Source organism: Lithobates pipiens, unplaced genomic scaffold (genome assembly GCF_037356315.1).
Source record: "Lithobates pipiens isolate NorthernLeopardFrog02 unplaced genomic scaffold, aLitPip1_a1.2 Scaffold_13, whole genome shotgun sequence".
In the NCBI taxonomy this organism is placed as follows: domain Eukaryota; kingdom Metazoa; phylum Chordata; class Amphibia; order Anura; family Ranidae; genus Lithobates; species Lithobates pipiens.
The window spans coordinates 114,552,327-114,571,519 of record NW_027507718.1 but is presented as its reverse complement, the minus strand read 5'-3'; the positions used below and the strand labels follow the sequence as shown (position 1 = coordinate 114,571,519).

Below are 19,193 nucleotides of genomic sequence, written 5' to 3'. Positions count from 1 at the left end.
TAACCACTACACTGCTGGGGAAGAACCACCATATCTTCAACCCTGAGGACTGACCGTACATTGCACATCGCTGCTCCACAGTATTCATTACCAAATACATTTTCTTTTTAATAAATTGATTTAGTATATCAGCACACACGCACTGCTTTTTTTTTTTTTTTTTTTTTTTTTTACACACCAATACACCATTTCTTTTAGTTCTTATCCAAATGTGACTTTGATAACAATATTATTATGTATAAAGAAAATAAGGGTGTTATTTTTTTGCAAAGTGATGACAATGAAAGCCCTTTGTATATGTGAAGACGGTGTGTGATGTGGAAGTTAGTGTGTGAAGAGCTGTATGAGGGAAGGAGACGGAGTGGGAGCACATGAGCTCTCAGCAAGCCTCTGCACACTAATATAGACAGCAGCAGCTGGCTGAGCTGCAGGAAGTGATATGCATTGGTCTTCCTGCACAGGTCCCTCCTCCAGGAAGAGATGAGATTGTGCCACTGTCAGCCTGGGAGAATGGATTAGACTGTGCTTCTAACGTCTTATCTTCTGCATACAAACCTAGAGGTGACAGGCTGCTGCTATTCCTCCTCTCCCTCCATAGGCACACTATGCAATAGTCTGTGCATTCTCCTCTGCCTGCGGCTGCCTTATACTTGTCTGAGAAAACTTCTCCCAAAGTGTGCAAGTGTAGTGTGCTGGGACTGCCATACGCCTGAGTGTCTATGAACCATGACAAGGTAATTATGATATATGTACAAACATCATTGTAGATTGTTATTCGATTGTGGTGTGCTCGTATTATCTCAAGTCTATCAGGTGCATGCGTTTTGTAGTTATTATATATAGGATTTATATAGCGTCAGCAGTTTACGCAGCGCTTTACAACTTGAGTCATATTCCTTTATGCTAATTGCTCTGATAGTGACCATACACGTAACAATGTAATGGAACGTGATCGGACCTAGAGTTATCGAAATGACACACACTAGATTTTAATAAAAAATTTTCTGATCGGTCCGAATGGAAAATCTTATCATAGGGAACTAGATCATATATTGTGATTGATATGCTGCAATTGAATGGCCTTTTTGGTCATCTAATAGTATTTGATTGGATAGTGTATTTTTTATTTTTTTTAGACAATACGATTGTATATAAAAATTAGGGATGAGCTCAGGTGTGTTCGCATACGCCACGTGTAGAGCCCGTCAGGAAGTCGGCACAGCGCTGCGCTAATCACAGGCAGTGAGACATTTCCCGATCTCGCTCTCTAATGTCTCACTGCTTGCGATTAGCGCAGCGCTGCACCAACTTCCTGACGGGCTCTGCACGTGGGGTGTGCGAACACGCCTGAGCTCATCCTTAATAAAAATTGTTACCAACAATAAAGAGAGAATACGCTTTTATGAAAAAAAAATTTTTGGGAAGTTTTGTACAATCAACTTTACATTTACCAACACTTTGTAATATGAGCAGCTACCTAATCAATTTGTATCCAGTCAAGCAGGTACTACTAGATACACTACATAGTTGGTAAATACAAAGGAAACTTTGTGCAATCAGATTGTAGTGTGTGTGTGTGTGGTAAGGATAAGCTCAGGCATGTTCGCAAACAGCACGTGTAGAGCCCGCCTGGAAGTCGGCGCTAATCACAGACAGTGAGACATTGTCCTGATACACGACTGCAGAGATCAGGAAATGTCTCACTGTCTGTGATTAGCGCAGTGCCCACTTCCTGGCGGGTTCTGCACGTGCTGTTTGCAAACACGCCGGAGCTCATCCTTCGTGGTGAGCTTAATGGTAGCAATACACACTAAGTGCCCGTTCATACCAGCACGCTCTGCGAGATCGCATGTGTGATGTGATTTCAGCCATCACATTTTTTTTTTGGTCCACACCAAAATCAGATCGCATGCGATCCGATTCATGTCCAAACTGTGAACTATATGCAAGCTTAAATGGGGATGTCGTTAACAATTTATTGACACACCCGGAAGTTCGCATAAGGCAGTGTGAATGGCTGTGCAAGTCGGGTGCTATGCGGGAACCCAGAGTAGATTCGCAGGATTAGCGCATCGCACAAGTGTAAACTGAGCCTAAAGGCCCGTACACACAATCAGAATATCGTACAAAAAAATACAACTTTTGAAGCAATCGTACGATAATCTGATCATTAGTACACAGCTTTCATCCACAATTATCCGAAGAGACAAACCCAAAACGTTTACTTTTACTTGTACTTGTACGATACCAGGCCCCTTTCAAACTGGGGCAGTGGGTGCGTCGGCACTTTACCGTCAATTTTGTGGTGCTATTTGGCCGCTAACAGGGCGCTTTTACCCCACTTGCGGCCAAGAGAGGGTTAAAACCACACGCAAAGAGATGCTGCAGCAGTGCTTTGCCGGCGGTATAGTCGCGCTGCCCATTGATTTCAATGGGCAGGACCGGTATACACACCGCTCCAAAGATGCTGCTAGCAGGACTTTTTTTTAGCGTCCTGCCAGCGCACCGCTCCAGTGTGAAAGCCTTCGGGGCTTTCACATTGGAGAGACAGCAGGGGCTCTTTCAGGGTGCTTTGCAGCCGCTATTTTTAGCACTGTAGCGCCTGCAGAGCGCCCCAGTGTGAAAGGGGTCTAAAAGAGGAAGTAAACTTCCTTTACTGACTTTTACCTATAGGTAAGCCGTATAGGCTTGCCAATAGGTACTGTAAATATCTCCTAAACATGTACAGTCTAGGAGATATTTACATTACACGCAGCCAGTGACATCACTGGCACATGAGCTCTGAAGGAATGGCCACCTGCGCTGTGAATAGCGGCTCCCGCACATGCACGAGAGTTACGTCATCGCTGCTCCGGCCAGTCACAGAGTCGGAGCACGCGAACCCAGGAGCAAGACATGTGAAGATGGAAGCGGCTGCAGCGCTGACATCATGGCACTGGAACAGCTTCGTTTTTAAGGTAAGTTTCACATAATGTGCTAGTATGACTTTATGATTTATTTTTTTATCCAGTGGATTCAGGATTCAATCAAATCTGAAAACAATCACATAGCCATAACTTTCCTTTTAATTGCGTTAGATTAAATTTGAGTCGATTGGCCAGGACTTAATATCGCTTTTTTGCATTAATCAGCAGCACTGAGATACTTTGTTCATGAAGACCATCTTATTTTGATCAATCAGCTAATGAGATTACATTGTGGAAACAGAATCAATTACCTATGATGATATCTTAAAGTGATATTAAAGGTTATTTTTTTTTTTCAGTTTTTTTTCCCCCTATAAAAATAACAAACATGATATTGGTACTTAGGCCCCTTTCACACTGGGGTGGTGCGGGCGTCGGCGGCAAAGTGCCGCTATTCTTAGCGGCGCTTTAACATCGTTTTAGCTGCGGCCGATAGCGGGGTGGTTTTAACCCCCGCTAACAGCCGAAAAAGGTTAAAACCTCCTGCAAAGGGCTGCTGCAGCGGCACTTTGCCGGCGGTATAGCTGCACTGTCCCATTGATTTCAATGGGTAGGAGCGGTGAATTCACCGCTCCCAAAGATGCGGCTAGCAACACTTTTTTTCACCGTCCTGCTAGCGCACCGCTCCAGTGTGAAAGCCGGAGGGCTTTCACACTGGAGTGAAAGGGGCTGTTTTTTTTCAGGCGCTATTTTTAGCGCTGTAGCGCCTGAAAACCACCCCAGTGTGAAAGGGGCCTTGCCTGCTCTGTTGCAGTGGGTTTGCACAGAGCAGCCCAGATCCTCCTCTTATCGGGTTCCTCTTTGGTGCTCTTGACACCTCCTCCCTGTTGAGTTCCCCTACAGCAAGCAACTTGCTATGGGGGCACCCAAGCCGAGTCACAGCTCACTGTGTCCATTCAGACACGGAGTTCCGACCCAGCCTCGCCCTCTCTCTTCCCTCTCTTCCCTGATTGGCTAGCTGACTTTGACAGCAGCTGGAACCAACGGCGCCGCTGGTGTGTCTCAGCCAATTGGGGAGGAGAATCTCAGATGGCTGAGACATTTGTGGACATCGTTGGACAGAGAGGGGCCTCGGGTAAGTATTAGGGGTGCTGGGGAGGCTGCTGCACGCAAAAGCTTTTTTTATCTTAATGCATGGGTTTTAAAAAAAAAAAAAAAACTTCCGCCTTTACAACCCCATTAACCACCTAAGGACAGGGCCTATTTTATAGTCTTAGTGTTTACAAGTTAGAGCCCTTTCACACCGAGCCGCGGGTGGTAAAGCGGCGCTATTTTTGGCGCCGCTTTACTGTCGTTTTAGCGGTGGTATGCAGCCGATAACGGGGCAGTTCTACCCCTCTGCTAGCGGCTGAGAAAGGGTTAAAACCCTATAGCTGTGCTGCCCCTTTGATTTCTATGGGCAGGAGCGGTGTATACACCGCTTCTTCACTGCTCCAAAGATGCTACTAGCAGGATTTTTGTTTTTTTTAAGTACTGCTAGCACTCACTGGCTGTGATTGACAGCTGTGCGAGCCAATGGCTTCCTCTGCTGTCTCAACCAATGAGGAGAGAAGGACCTGGGACAGCCCAGTGTCTTGTGCATATTGCTGGATCGAGAGGGGACTTGGGTTAGTATTAAAGAGAGTAGCACACAAAAGGTCTCCTGCAGACTGTAAGTGTATCTGCTTGGCTGTACATCCTGTACGGGAAAGCAAATACTCACGGACAGGAAGACTCAAACTACCACGGCACTCCACAGCCCCGTGGTAGTTCACTGAGAACCGCAAGCCAACAGGCGCAAAAGATGTCAGGGCTTGTAGTTTGTTTGGACATACAGAGGTCTGTGTATGAATGGCGCGGTTGTGTTGATGTGGGGAATTCTCTTGCTGTTCTATTGTATTCTGACAGGGTGGCACCAAACCCCCCTTTAGAATACACAGATCACCACTGCAGCCATTGGCTTATTAGACCAGATAACCAGATTCTGCCAAACTTTAATGCCAGTGTACTGGGCTTAAGTTTTTCTTTGTTCAGCCAGCAGACTGAATGAAAATAAACTGACTGTCTATGCCCAGATAAGTCAAGAATGGAGAGAAGAGATTGCAGAAATAGGCAGTAGTACGTTTCACGAACCATAATTAGAATACCAACAAGACCTATTTGACCCTATTGACAAATAGGACTTTATGGTTCCGTACTTGAGCCTAGGTTCACATTGGAGCTGGATTGAATTTGTGCACGTTCAGCTGAAACTCGCACAATTTAATACCCGCATGTCAGTTCAACTTTGGGGGGCAATTTCAGAGATGTCGTACCCAAAGTCGCCAAAAGTAGTACAGAAATTACTTTTGGGAATCAAGTCGGCGTTGCACCAATTTGGACGGTGCCATTGCCGCCAATAGCCGCCGATTGGACATGTCAAGACGAATGCCAATTTGCATCAATGTGGACCTAGGCTGAAGAAAACAAACCTGTTTTGCAAGCCAACTGTCAGACTGTCAGATTCCATGTTGTCAAGGCAATGAAGAATCTATTGCTGAAATTCGACACATTTAGAACCCCTGGTGCTTTCCACTGAGCTGCTATAGTGTGGATGGCTGTCATCAAAATATGATTGAACATCCATGGAACTGGAGAATAAAATGACAACGTATAAGATAACTGGATAGTTCTTATAGAGCTGTGTTAATTAAAGCTGAAGTTTATCAGCACAAAACACATTAGTTATGTCTACTAGTATGTATCCCCTTACCTACAGATGGCTGCTTCTGATAAAAATCTTCCTGTTGTGTCTCCTTCACAGCCATGGGATACTGTCTGCTGGCACTGTGCGGGCTAACAGTGGCCTGAGCTACAGAAAAAAGTTTCTCCACTAGCCTGTCCCCTTTTGCCCTCTCCACTATTCACAAAACCCATATTACTATTATTCCACAATGCTCCACATTCTGTAAATGGTCATAACTACTCCTCCTCCAGTCACAGAACATGTTGCTTTGTGGGACAATAATATTAGGAGTTCTGTGAATGGTGGAGAGGAGAGAAAGGGGTGGGCAAGTGGCACAACATTAGCAGCAGCTGTTAACCTTCAAAGTACCTGAAGACAGTTGCTCAGGGCAGTATTCTGTGGCTGTGTTGGCACAGCAGGGAAGACTTGGGCCCAGTTCACACTGGTGCGACATGCGCTCTGACTTTGACAGCACATGTTGCATCACAACTCGCACCCCCGTTAAGTGAAATGGAACCGTTCTAATAGGAGCGACTTGAGTTGTTCTGACATAGAAAAAGGTTCCTGCACTACTTTTGGTCCGACTTTGGCACGACTTGCATTGACTTCTGTTTAACTGCTTGCTGCCCACCCACCGTCAAATGACGGCGGGGCGGTGCAAGCCCCACCATCCAAGTGGACATAGGGCTGCACATATTATAGGGCCCCTTGCGGGCTCGCAACGCTTCTGGCATGGCCTCGCTGCGCTCGGCTCTTTTTATTCCAACTCTATGTCCACTTGGATGGTGGGGCTAGAACCTGGACTCACGGCGCAGGCGGCGTTCATCTTCGGCTATTTTCGGAATGTGGTTGTCTGCGCAATACACAGCGGACACTATCCGATGGGGGACATTATGTGATAGTACACCGGTAATCGTCTCTCCTCGCCTCACATTGACAGAGTGTGAGGAGAGGAGAGCCGATCAGCGGCATCTCCTCACAGGGGGACATATAGGAATGTAATCAGGGCACTGATCATCAGTGCCCTGATTACAATAGTGCAATACACTGTCACCAATCAATGCCCAACATTGCCCATTGCAGCTGTCAATCAATGCCCATTGGTGCCCACCGGTGCCGCCCATCAGTGCTCATCAGTGCAGCATATTAGTGCCACCTAATCAGTGCCCATAAGTGCCACCTCATCAATGCCCACCAGTTCAGCCTATCAGTGCTGCCTCATCAGCGCACATCAGTGAAGGCAAAAAATTACTTGGTTCCAACATTTACTGACAGGAAAAAAAAAGTAAACTTATTTTTTTTTTTTTCAAAATTGTGTTACAAAAAAAAAAAAAAAAAAAAAAAACCAGCAGTGATTAAATACCACCAAAAGAAAGCTCTATTTGTGTGAAGAAAATGATAAAAAATGTGTTTGGGTACAGTGTAGCATGACCGCGCATTTGTCATTCAACAGCAACAGCACTGAAAGCTGAAAAATGGCTTTGACAGGAAGTGGGTGCAAGTGCCTGGTAGGCAAGTGGTTAACCACTTCCCGCCCGGCCTATAGCAAAATGACGGCCAGGCGCTGGTTACGTTATCCTGAAGGACGTCATATGATGCCCAGTCAGGATAACAGCTGCCTAGCGCCCATGGGGGAGCGAATCACGGCGATCGGTGGAGCGGTGTGTCAGTCTGACACGCCACTCCAGTGGAGACTCTTTACCACTTGATCAACTCTGTCTAATCACGGCTGATTACGATGTCAACAGGAAAAGCAGTTGATCAGCTTTTCCTCACTCGCGTCTGACAGATGCGAATAGAGGAGAGCTGATCGGCGGCTATCCTGACAGGTGGGGTCTGCGCTGATTATTTATCAGCGCAGCCCGCCCTCGGATGCCCACACTAGACCACCAGGAGAGCCGCCAGGACCACCAGGGAAGGGGGCAACGTGGATGGCCAGGTATGTACCCCATGGCCATCCACATGGGCAAATTATGCCCAATCTGTGCCAATCAAATGGCACTGACTAGCACCAGTATATAACATGATGCCCATCGGTGCCACCCATAAGTACCCTTTCGTGACATCCATAAGTACCCATCCGTGCCGCCTACGAGTGTCCAGTGCCGCCTATGAGTGCCCATCATTGAAGAAGACGGAAACAAAGAAAAACTTGTTTGTTTGTTTTTTTTTTTCAAAACTTTCGGTCTTTTTTTTTTTTTTTTTTCGCAAAAAATAAAAATCGCAGAGGTGATCAAATACCACCCAAAGAAAACTCTGTGGGAAAAAAAAATTGTTTGGGTATAGTGTTGTATAACCGCGCAATTGTCATTCAAATTGCGACAGCGCTGAAAATTGGCTTTGGCAGGAAGGTGTCTAAGTGCCTGGTATTGAAGTGGTTAAAGAAGTCGTATGCAGGTCGTGCCAAAGTTGCACTGGGGTGTCTGCTTTAAGGTCTCAAGGAAGTTGCAGCAGTGTGAACCGGGTCTACATACTATGACACCTAACTAATGTGTTGGTGCTGTAACCCCCCCCAAAAATTGATCAATTAATGCTTAACGACTTACCAACCAGTCAACAGTATTTTTGCTGCTGGCCGTGGCTTGAGTGGGCACCATGACCCAGACCTCGCCCCGCTCATGCGCACTCCATGCACCCCTGGGGATCTGCAACCACTGGGGTTGATTTACTAAAGGCAAATCCACTACAAGTGCACGTGGAACTGCAGTCGCTGTAGATCTGAGGGGAAGCTCTGCTGATTTTATCATCCAATCATATGCCAGCTAAAATGCAGGTGTGTTTTTTTTTTTTTTTTTTTTTTTCCCAATCCTTCCACAGAGGATTGCAGTGCTGGGCATCACTGTTAGCCTGTCCTGTTGATGGGTTAAGCGCAATCCTGAAATTCCTGTGCTGGGACCTGTGTGCTAGTGCAGATGGTTTGCATCTCCAGGATCTTGGCTGCAGAAGAAACATTTCTACACCTGAGGGTAAGCTGGCAACATAGGTAATTGAAATTGGTCCAGAAAAGTTGATCAATGGACTACTAATTTAGCAAAAAGGATTCAAGATGTCCTATGGAGGCTGGTGTTAGTGACTTGCCAGACAGTTCTGAAGAAAATCAGGGGCTGCACACACCTCTTGCTGCCTAGAGGTCACAAGACGTTTTCGTTTCAGGGTATATGTGTCTTATTGCCCACTTCTTCCACACACCCTGGTAAAGTGCCCCCGTGTTTGTATCCCTGGCTCCGCTCGCTCATCTGCGGGCCAGGGACCGGCATAGCGGCTCCTGTCGGGTAGACGGGAGGAAGGTGAGCGGACACGCGTCTCTCCTCCCCATCTTGTTGCTGACATGGAAGCGACGTGTATAACGTCACCTTGGGTCCCTGTTGATAGTTTCCTTCCCCATTAAGGCCAGGAAAGAATATGATGCAGTGTGATTTGCATTACATTCAGTGGAGCATAGGGGAGACATGCAGGGTCTTTTAAACCCTGGATGTCTCATTAACCGCCTGCCAACCAGCTGCCGTCATTATAATGCGGCAGTTCAGCACGAGCCTGCGAACCGTCATAGCTGTACATCGGCTCCTTTTAAGCAAGATAGCAGGCGCGCACGTGCCTGCTGCACTGCCGGGGTGCTGTTTTGTGTGGCCGGTGGTCGCTATGACCACCGACCACTAGAGCCAGAACAGAGACGTGTGTGTGTGTGTGTGTGTGTGTGTGTGAACACACAAATCCCTGTTCTGTGAGGAGAGGCAGATCGTGTGTTCCTACTAGCTAGGAACCACGATCTGTCATCTCCTCTAGTCGGTCCCATCCTCCTACAATTTAAACGCACACTAGAGAACAGTTAACCCCTTGATCGCCCCCTAGTGTTAACCCCTTCACTGCTAGTGACATTTACACAGTAATCAGTGCATTTTTAAAGCACTGATCGCTGTAAAATTGTCAATGGTTCCAAAAAGTGTCAAAAGTGTCTGATCTGTCTGCCATAATGTCGCAATCCTGACAAAAATCGATGATCACCGCCAATACTAGTAAAAAAAATAATAAAAATGCCATAAATATTTCCCCTATTTTGTAGACACTTTAACTTTTGTGCAAACCAATCAATATACACTTATTGTGATTTTTCTTCTTGATTTTCTTCTTGCCAAAAATATGTAGAAGTATACATATCGGCCTAAACTGACCCCACCCAATTATTATATATATATATATATAATTTTTTTTTTTTTTTTTTTTTTTTGAGCCACCTCCAAATTTATGCACTTACAAACGTAAATGCATGTGTTTAGGGCCTGCGCATGAAAACGTTGTTTGCGATACACATGTAGCATATTGCTGCGCGCGCTGGAATGAGAACAATAATTCTAGCACCTGACCACCTCCGTATGGAGGATGTTTGGTGCTAGAATTGTTGGCCTATGGGGAGCTTTTAAAGCGTAGCCTATAGAAAATTTAGGGTTTGACATGTCCCACGAGACATTGCAAGACCCTGACAATTATGACTCCTAGAAGCATGATAGAATTTGTAGTTTCACCACAGCCGAGCTTGCCTAGCCCTGTCCTAGAACCTTGCGTTAATATTGATTTCCATAAAAAATTGGAACTACCACTATTTTATTCTCTAGGGTGTCTTTCAGAAAATATATAATGTTTTTGGAGCTTTATGTAATCTTTAAAGTGGAAGTCCAGTCAAATATGAAAAAAAATTATTTTAATTATATGTAAAATAGCTAACTTTGACATTATTCATTCTCTGTATAGCTAATTGCCAAGCTTGGAACGTCTAATCAAAGCTGGACAAATCAGCTTCTTCCTGTTCTTCTTCAGGGACAATCTTATTTCTGAATCCTGCATGAATTCTCCTGAAAATGTTATCCTTCTCTTCTACACGCCCCACCACCATCCTTCCTTTCCTTCACAGATGTGAGAGAGAGATTTTTGGAAGAACGTTTCGTTTGTCAGAAACTGTAAGATTACGCTATGTTTGCACATCATGTCAGAGGTGCAGCAGTGGCAGAGGACTGTTTCTGTGTCCCGACTCCCTGAATGAATGGAAGCAAGCAAACATTCATTGATGGGCGCTGGTGAGGCTGCATTTGATGAGTGCTTCATTAAAAGGTGGGGGTTTACATGGGCAGGGAAAAGGGGTGGAGCCAAGGGGGGCGGCAAAATGAGGTTTTGCCTAGGGTGTCAAAAATCCTTGCACCAACCCTGGGTGTGGTACACGCCCAGCTGAGGGAGCCATATGTGACTAATGAGTTTCAGGCTCCGTTTCCACTAGTGTGACTTGGACTCATAAAGTCACATGACAAGTCACAGCCCATTGATTTCAATGGTAAAAGTTCCCATCTATGCGACTTTGAAAAGGTGCTTGCGCTACTTTGATGGGACTTTTGATGCCACCTAGATCCAGAGTGTAAAGTTGGATCAAAGTGGCACTTTAAATTGCACAGCTTTGGAGTGGAGACAGAATCCAGGTCGGATCCACCTTGTGTCACATCTTCTAGTTTGATTTCTTCCCAGACCACACCCCTCCGCCGCTCTCATTGGCTGGAGAAGAGAAGTCTGAGTATGTGTATGAGTTTCCTAGGAGGATCCAGGACAGGGACGTGTGATGCTTGTTGCTGCCAGCCTAGAAGTGTGCTGACAAGGACAGGGGGACAGTTGGTGAGCTGCCACACAGACAAAGAGCGAGGACAGGAGGAGAGAGGCGCCTGAGAGCTGGGACAGGACTTCAGTAACTCAGGTAGGACACGTACATTGCTGTGTGAGGAGTGTTCTCATGTGAGGCACACTGACAACGTCCCTGTGACGACATAGCGCTCACTGACCTCCCTGTCACGACATAGCGCTCACTGACCTCCCTGTCACTAGGTATTGTCAATTGGGGGGCTAGCAGCAACTCTTTCAGTCTAAGACTACATCATATGATGTCGTTCTACTCTCGCCGCTCCTGCGTGCTCTCTGTGTGGCAATTGGTGGTGCGCTCTGTCCCAATGACACTGCACATCATCAATCTTGCTAAATATCCGATGACGAGACTCTTTACCCATGTGATCACCTGTGTGTAGTCACATCTGATCACATGTAAACAAGGAAAACACGGTAATTGGCATTCCTTTCCTTACAATGACAGCTTGTGAGGAGAAGAGCCGATCAGTGGCCATTCCTCAGGGGATATATCTGCACAGATAATCAGGGCACTGATCATCGGTGTCCTGATTATCAGTGTAGCTCCAACAGTGCCCAGCAGTTATGCCAGTCAGTGCTGCATATTGGTGCCCCCTCATCAGCGCACATCCGTTAAGGAGAAAAAATACTTATTTACAAAATTTTATAACAAACTTTTTTATAATAAAAAAATAGAAAACACAGTGGTGATTCAATACCACCAAAAGAAAGCTCTATCCGTCTCAAATGTTAAAAATGTAGTTTGCGGTGTCATACGATGCCGTACCCAAAGTGTGACAGCACTAAAAGCTGAAAATTGGCCTGGGCATGAAGGGGGTACACAGCGGTTAAAGTAGAACTGTATGCTTTCCTAAATGAACAAAACGTATCTGGATTTTTATAGGTAATAATACCAGGGATTGTTCATCCAGGGAATATCCTATTGCCTACTGGAGATCAGGATGGAATTTTATTTATTAAAATTCTGTACATGGTGGTTTTCTATTTATTTACTCCTATATTTTTTTTTAATTTAGTATTTTTTATTTTGGTCGAACTAGATGGACTTATCTGTTTATTTTTTTTAGCCTATGTGACTACGGTATGTGTGAAAGTTGTGGAAACATCCTGTTTTAGTTATATAGTCCCATTCTTGGTGCAAGCAAGTCTACATAGGTGTTAATTCCTCGCTAAAGATGTGCATTTTTGTCCAATCACAAGGGTATGATGTTGATAGTGTCGAAGACCCCCACCCATGTTCAGGGATGGTTGTTCCAGTTTCCAGTTCAACGACACGCGCGGCAGCTCCGTCGTTGAAGATGCCGTGCTCAGTGCGCCTGCGTGCCGCTGTCTACGGCGCATGCGCCATAGACAGTGGTGCCTGTCTTCAGGGAAATATCTCCTAAACCATATAGGTTTAGGAGATATTTCTTGGACCTACAGGTAAGCCTTAATCTAGGCTTACCTGTAGGTCAAAGTGTGTTGTAAGGGTTTACAACCACTTTAATGTAAGTGGTGTCTTTGACTCCTCTTATGAACCAGTTGTCTTCTCTGTTCAAAATACAGACCTCACTGTTCTCAAAGGAATGTTCATTTTCCTTGGGGCCAGTTTACAACAGATGCAGTTCCGTGCCCTTTTTTTCTGCACTAAAAAGGCATGCACAGTGTTTTTCATGTATTCCAGTGGCTCTAGTTCACTGACTGCACTTGTGTGAACTAGAGCCATTGGCATACATGGAAATGTGAATGCATTTTTAGGGCCAGTTTACATCACGAAAATGCACTCCGGATATGTTCCGAATACATTTTTGCTTACTCTTCACACCACACGCAGTTCCAGTGCGTTTTTTGATACAATTTGCTAGGTTCCGGTTCTAGTTTGTTTTGTTTTTTTTCTGCACCAGAAACTGACTGCACTGGTGTGAACTAGAGCCATTGGAAAACACTGCATGCATTTTAAGTGCAGAAAAAAAAACACGGAAACTGCATCTTGGTGTGAACTAGCACTTAAGGTATTGAAAGACTGCTGTTTTTTGACTCGTAGAATTTGTCCTCCTATGTTTGGACCACTCATTTGTAGAGATGTTGTTTTCTCTCCCCTGTAAGTATGCAGAAGTTTGCTCTGAGGCACTGTTGCTCTTTGCCATGTTATATAATGGTGTACACACCATACAATGTAAATTAGTTAACTTTATTGTAAACCGCAATAGGCACTCAAAAAATTGTTGCAGTATACTTGATAAGACTTCTTCATCCCTCCTGCACATCTGCCAATTTAAAGTGTTCTCCATAGAGCATGTAAATGCAATTATTTTAGTAAATATTAAGGCTACTTTCACACTGAGGCGTTTTTTAGGTGTTTTTGTGCTAAAAATAGGGCCTGTAAAGCACCTCTCAAGCCACCCCAGTGTGAAAGCCTGAGTGCTTTCACACTGGAGCGGTGCGCTTGCAGGACGAGAAAAAAAGTCCTGCAAGGAGCATCGTTGGGGCGTAGCGGGAGCGGTGAATTCCCACTCCTAAAATGCCCCTGCCATTGAAATCGGTGACCAGTGATGCCAAATTCGCTTCGGCAGCGAAGCCTTGCAGGCGCTTTTAGCCCTTTGTTTGGAGGTTAAGACTGCCCCACTAGCGACCAAAAAGCACCTCAAAACCGCCCCCCTCCCGCCCCAATGTGAAAGTGCCCAAACTGCTAAATACCTTTTCTCATCAGCAGTATACAGTCTAACAGTCTTGTGACCTCTGTCGATGTCCAGCCAAGTACTGGTTAAAGCTTGTAGGAGGAGTTTTTATTCTCCTCTGACTGTCCTATGAGGCTGGATGACCCCTGTCTTTCTGTCTGGACAGTGCTGATTGGCCCTGTGCTGATCACATGCTCCCTCCTAAAAAAAAATAAAAAAATAAAATAAAAATAAACTCTTTAGCAATACACACCAAACTGAGCATGTGCAGAGTACCTCCAAGGCTCTGTACTATTACAAGATGAAATGGGGACGTAATCGGAGAATAAGAGAAGATCAGGATCAAACATTTTAGACAATGCAGAGGATTAACCCCTTAGGTTCCACAGTAAGTATAACAAGTATGCTTTACTGCATATACAGACTGATTTTACTGTTGTGGGTTCAGTACCGCTTTAAGACACTGCTCCTACTATAGCATGGAAAAACAGCATTTGCCAGCCACTCTCTATATAAAGCGTATTTATGCATAGCATATGTAGTCTAGTAGTGATGTGATATCAGTATCTCATGGGCCTTCATATATGTGATTTTAATTTTTTGTTATGTGCGAGACAGTAAAATGGGTTTTATTAAAAGCTGGTGGAATTCTCCTAAACGGTAGTGCCTAATTTAACATCATGTCTTGTATATACGGTAGTTATATAAAGACTGAAAATAAATGACATATGTTAATGACTTAACATGTTTTTGCCCTTTAGGTATTAACACCTATTTTCTGGAATGGCTGAAAACCCACACAATATTCTGCACTTACAGTTGGACGATGGGTCATTTATTGAAGGAGTAAGCAATCAAGTGATTGCTGCAGTTGTACTCAGTTTGAGCTTTGTAGCTTCGCTCATCTATTTTCTCTTAAGGTGAGTGCACAAAGCTTGATTTGTAGAGTACTTGTCTGAAATAATGTATATAGTATGTTATGACGTCATGTTGCAGAGTGACTTGTTTCAGGCTGGGTTCACATGACAGGAGAATGTGACCGGCTCTCTATGGAACCAGTTCACATATCTCCGGGGCAGCTGTGGAGTGCACAGAAACGCTGTGTGTCTTTGGCTTCCGTCTCGAGGTGGAATTCAGGTAAAGATTCATCCCTGAAATGGAGAACAGGCATGAACAGTGTTCCTGTGCGGCCGTCTTAGGTGTGAACCCAGCCTCAATCCAAATGTTATGTCAGTACAGATATTTGCATAACCTTCAATGCTATGTGCAGTAAAACTGTGCAGGTATTTAGAGAACATTACCTGGCAGGAATTAAAAGGTCTTTACCAGGGTTATGCATTTGTATCAGAAATTGTGTCTTTCTGTGATCTGTAATTACATTTATTTTAGACTATTTTATTGCATTGACATCCACAGCATCCCTACAAGCTAGATAATCAGTTTAGGAAAGTCATACTGCCCACAAGGAGTATGCAATGTAGCAGGCCCTATTGTAAATGTATATACTGATGGAAAGCTCTTTTATTAGGCTGCAGACGCCTAAAAAAAGCTCTAACATTCAGAAGTGGTTCTCTCCTTGCATTGCATATCTGATGCAGGACATGACTACAGCAGAACAGGGTCAGCAAATGTGGAGGTTGATATACTGTGTGATCGTTATCTCTACATTAGCTACCTGGCATTCCAAATCTATTCCTGGTATACTGGAAAATGGAGTCTGGGAATTTGATTATATGACAAGAGTTTCTGGTTCTTAGTTTTAGGCTACTCCAGTGTAGCTTTAGCAGTGTGTTTAGATTCATTTATGTCCTGCTGCAAGGTGAACCCCATCTCTAGTCCAGGTTCTAATGTTCCCATGGAGAATTTCTCCCATCTTAGTTGCGGATTGTTCAAAGCTATTTGTCTTTGTTCCTTGTCTGGACAAGACCGTACTTGTTTACCACTGAACATTGGTGGATGTAGGTACAGTTTCAATTCCTTCTTTCAATTTTTTTTAATTAATGTACATAACACTGTGCTACAGGGGATGTTCAGATTTTGGGATATTCTTTGCAACCACACCCAATTTATGTTTGTTTAGAACTTTAATAACATTTTGATGGTCTTCGGGATGCTATTTACCCTATTTATCGGTGTATAACACACACTTTTTCCCCCTTTAAAAATGGGGGAAAGTCGTGGGTGCGTGTTAATCGCCGATCCCCACTGTCTGTGAGCTGAAAATACCGAGCGGCGGCGAAAAATACCGAGCGCCGCTGAAAAAGACCGAGCCGACTGCTCGGCTTCGCTCGCAGTCCCGCCTCCCTGCTGTTTCTGGAGCGAGCGCTGCCGAAAAAGACCGAGCCGGCTGTACTGTGTACTCGGCTCCGCTCGCAGTCCGTCAAGTCTGGGCGGGACTGCAAGCGGAGCTGAGCCGAGTACACAGTACAGTCGGCTTGGTCTTTTTCGGCAGCGCTCGCTCCAGAAACAGCAGGGAGGCGGGACTGTAAGCGAAGCCGAGCAGTCGGCTCAGTCTTTTTTGGCGGTGCTCGCTCGGTCTGTCTCGGTGGAGGGAAATTTAAACGTGGGCAAGACTGCAAATGGCGCTGTGCAAGCTGCAAATGACACTGGGCAAGGCTGCAAACCGCGCTGGACAAGGTGCAAATGACACTGATCATTCTGCAATGATGGACAAGGCTGCAGATGCACACTGATAAGGCTGCATTGATGGGCATTTAAATGTAAGTTGTTTTTTTTTTGTTTTTGTTTTTCCCCTTAAACTTCCACCCCTAAAACTTTTTTCCTTAAAATGCCCTCCTAAACTTGGGGTGCATGTTATACGCCAGTGCGTGTTATACGCCGATAAATACGGTAGATATGTTCTTCTAGACACCTCTGAGATCAACCCCCCCCAGAGACAGGTGCTCATTTTGAGATTATAAGACAATTTAATTGCAGAAAGGTGGACTTTGAAGGGGATTTTTCATACCACACTGTGCCGCAGTGCACATGCCTTTTTGCAATGAGATGCAAAGAATGGCTTTAACTCTTCTCTATGCATGAAAATAGGTCTTACTGTATGTTCTTACAGTGCAGCTGTTAAAATAAATACTGTTTTTATGGTTTTAATATCGATATTCTGTAAATTTTATATTGATGAGGAACGTTCCAAGAAAATCTATTCAGTTCTCGTGTAAAAAATCAAAAATTGATTTACTAATAATAAAGTATTACAAGAACAATATCAAAATGAAAAATTTAAAAATAGCATCAATAATGTAATTATATTCTTAAGATGGAGATTGAATCAGATGTGTGTCTTTGTGTGTGAAGCTGTGGCAGCTTCCTTCAATGTCTGCCTGAATCAGTATGCCCATCTGTTTCTGTTTCTAGCTTTTACTCCTAAAATCTGACCCACTTCATCTTTAAAAGCACTGGTTTAAAGTTCCTCTGAGCCTTATTGTCCTACAGACTCTTCTAATGAGACATAGCTTCTCTCCCACCTCTCACGCAAGGATGGGGGTTGCTCAGTCTCTGTTCTTGCCCACTCCTCTGGAATGTCAATGCATAATGTGTGAAAGCATAAGCATTAAACCTATACAATATAACATCTGCATCAAAATACTACATAAATCAGTATGTATATTATATTAATTGAAAACCCTATGGTCTTATTAATATCATATTCAAGAAATATTGTAATATAAAGAACTTGTATTCTCATATATATATATATATATATATATATATATATATATATATATATATATATATATATATATATATATATATATATATATATATATATATATATATATATATATATATATATATACACAAACTTTTTCATCTTAAGAAATGTGAAGCCTTTCTTCTCCCCCATGGGGGAAGGTGAGAGCTAATTAATACCATATGTTAGTTCTCCAAAGAGAAGCACAGATTTTTAAAATGTATATTTTCACATAGATATAAAAGTACATATATAGTTCACCTTATCCATATCTAGAAGAGGTGTGTGTGTGTGTAAAATATATTGGTAGTCAGTTTTCATGCGGGAAATGTGATACTCCTAGGAACCAAGGCCTGAGGTGTGCCTTGGCCTAGCTGGTCAGTATGCCTGAAAGAGGGCATACCCTGAGTGTAAGAATAAGAAAATACTGTGAGTGTGCAATGTATGAAGCTGGGGGAACGGGTGGGTGGGAACCCAGAAACGCAGACAGCCCTGCCCCCGACAGAGGAGGAGGATTAAATAGCCCTGTCGGGCTCCTCCCACAAATACAGGTTGACCTCCGGCCAGCCTTTACACATCTTTATATTCTCTTTTTCCCAGAGAAAAGGTGAAGGAACTCGCCCCCTCCTCCCCTAGGTCACGCCCGTCTCTGCCCCTAGAACCGCCCATTGTCTCCACCCCCTACACAGATTTTTATTTTTTTATGGAATGTGTTAATAAAAAGCAAAGAAGTGTTTTTTGTGATTGGTTTGTTTCTTGAATGATGTACAGAAATTACAAGTTTTATCAAGGAATGCTGGGGTGCTGCAACTTACAAAATACAGAGAAGCTCTAGTTTAGTTTAGAAGAAGAGACTTATGCTGGCCATACACTATAGGAAAAATTGGCGAACCCATTTTAAAAAAACTAACATTCAGCTGTGAGCGCAAACGATAGTGCCATCATGTAATGACCGATAAATCGTTCAGTGGACATAAATTAATGCAATTTTTTTTTTTTTACATATACCTAGTGCAGACAGTTCGGATGGGAAACACATTAACCTTTCAATTTATCATTTTGTGCCCATTAACTGGCCAAAAAACGAATGAACTGTCTGATCAAATTTCAGCAGATTTTTCGTATAGTGTATGGCCAGAATTCAACATAAATATCTATTGTTACAAAGACTGGGGTAAAATTTCTCATTTGACGATATTTTTTTTCTCATGTTTTAAACAGAAATGAGCAGCAAAATATTCACCCTGAAAACCAAGAAAGGGTGAGAGCCATAAGGGAGCAGCTACAAAATGAACAAGTGAGTTACTTTTCTCTTCCTTTTGAAGGGCACTAGGGATCCTAACCATTTGAGTTTATTTATTTATTTTTTTGCCAACACAAATCCATGTAGATAAGGTGTTAAATCCTGCCACTGAAATACTATAACTGGTCTAAATAGGTAAACTGCATGGATATTAAAAATGAAAGAAATATCATCAGTA

At 43.8% G+C, this 19,193-nt stretch overlaps 1 protein-coding gene across 1 annotated transcript in view; it reads left to right on the top strand.

Moving 5' to 3' along the window:
- The first annotated feature begins 462 nt into the window (after window positions 1-462).
- LOC143974241 (E3 ubiquitin-protein ligase RNF170-like) overlaps window positions 463-19,193 on the top strand; it is a 44,762-nt gene continuing 26,031 nt past the window's right edge. The window contains exons 1-3 of the mRNA XM_077475412.1: window positions 463-734; window positions 14,765-14,923; window positions 18,934-19,009. Coding sequence (XP_077331538.1) covers window positions 14,787-14,923; window positions 18,934-19,009 — 213 coding nt within the window. The 5' untranslated portion in view covers window positions 463-734; window positions 14,765-14,786. The remainder of the gene's footprint in view (window positions 735-14,764; window positions 14,924-18,933; window positions 19,010-19,193) is intronic.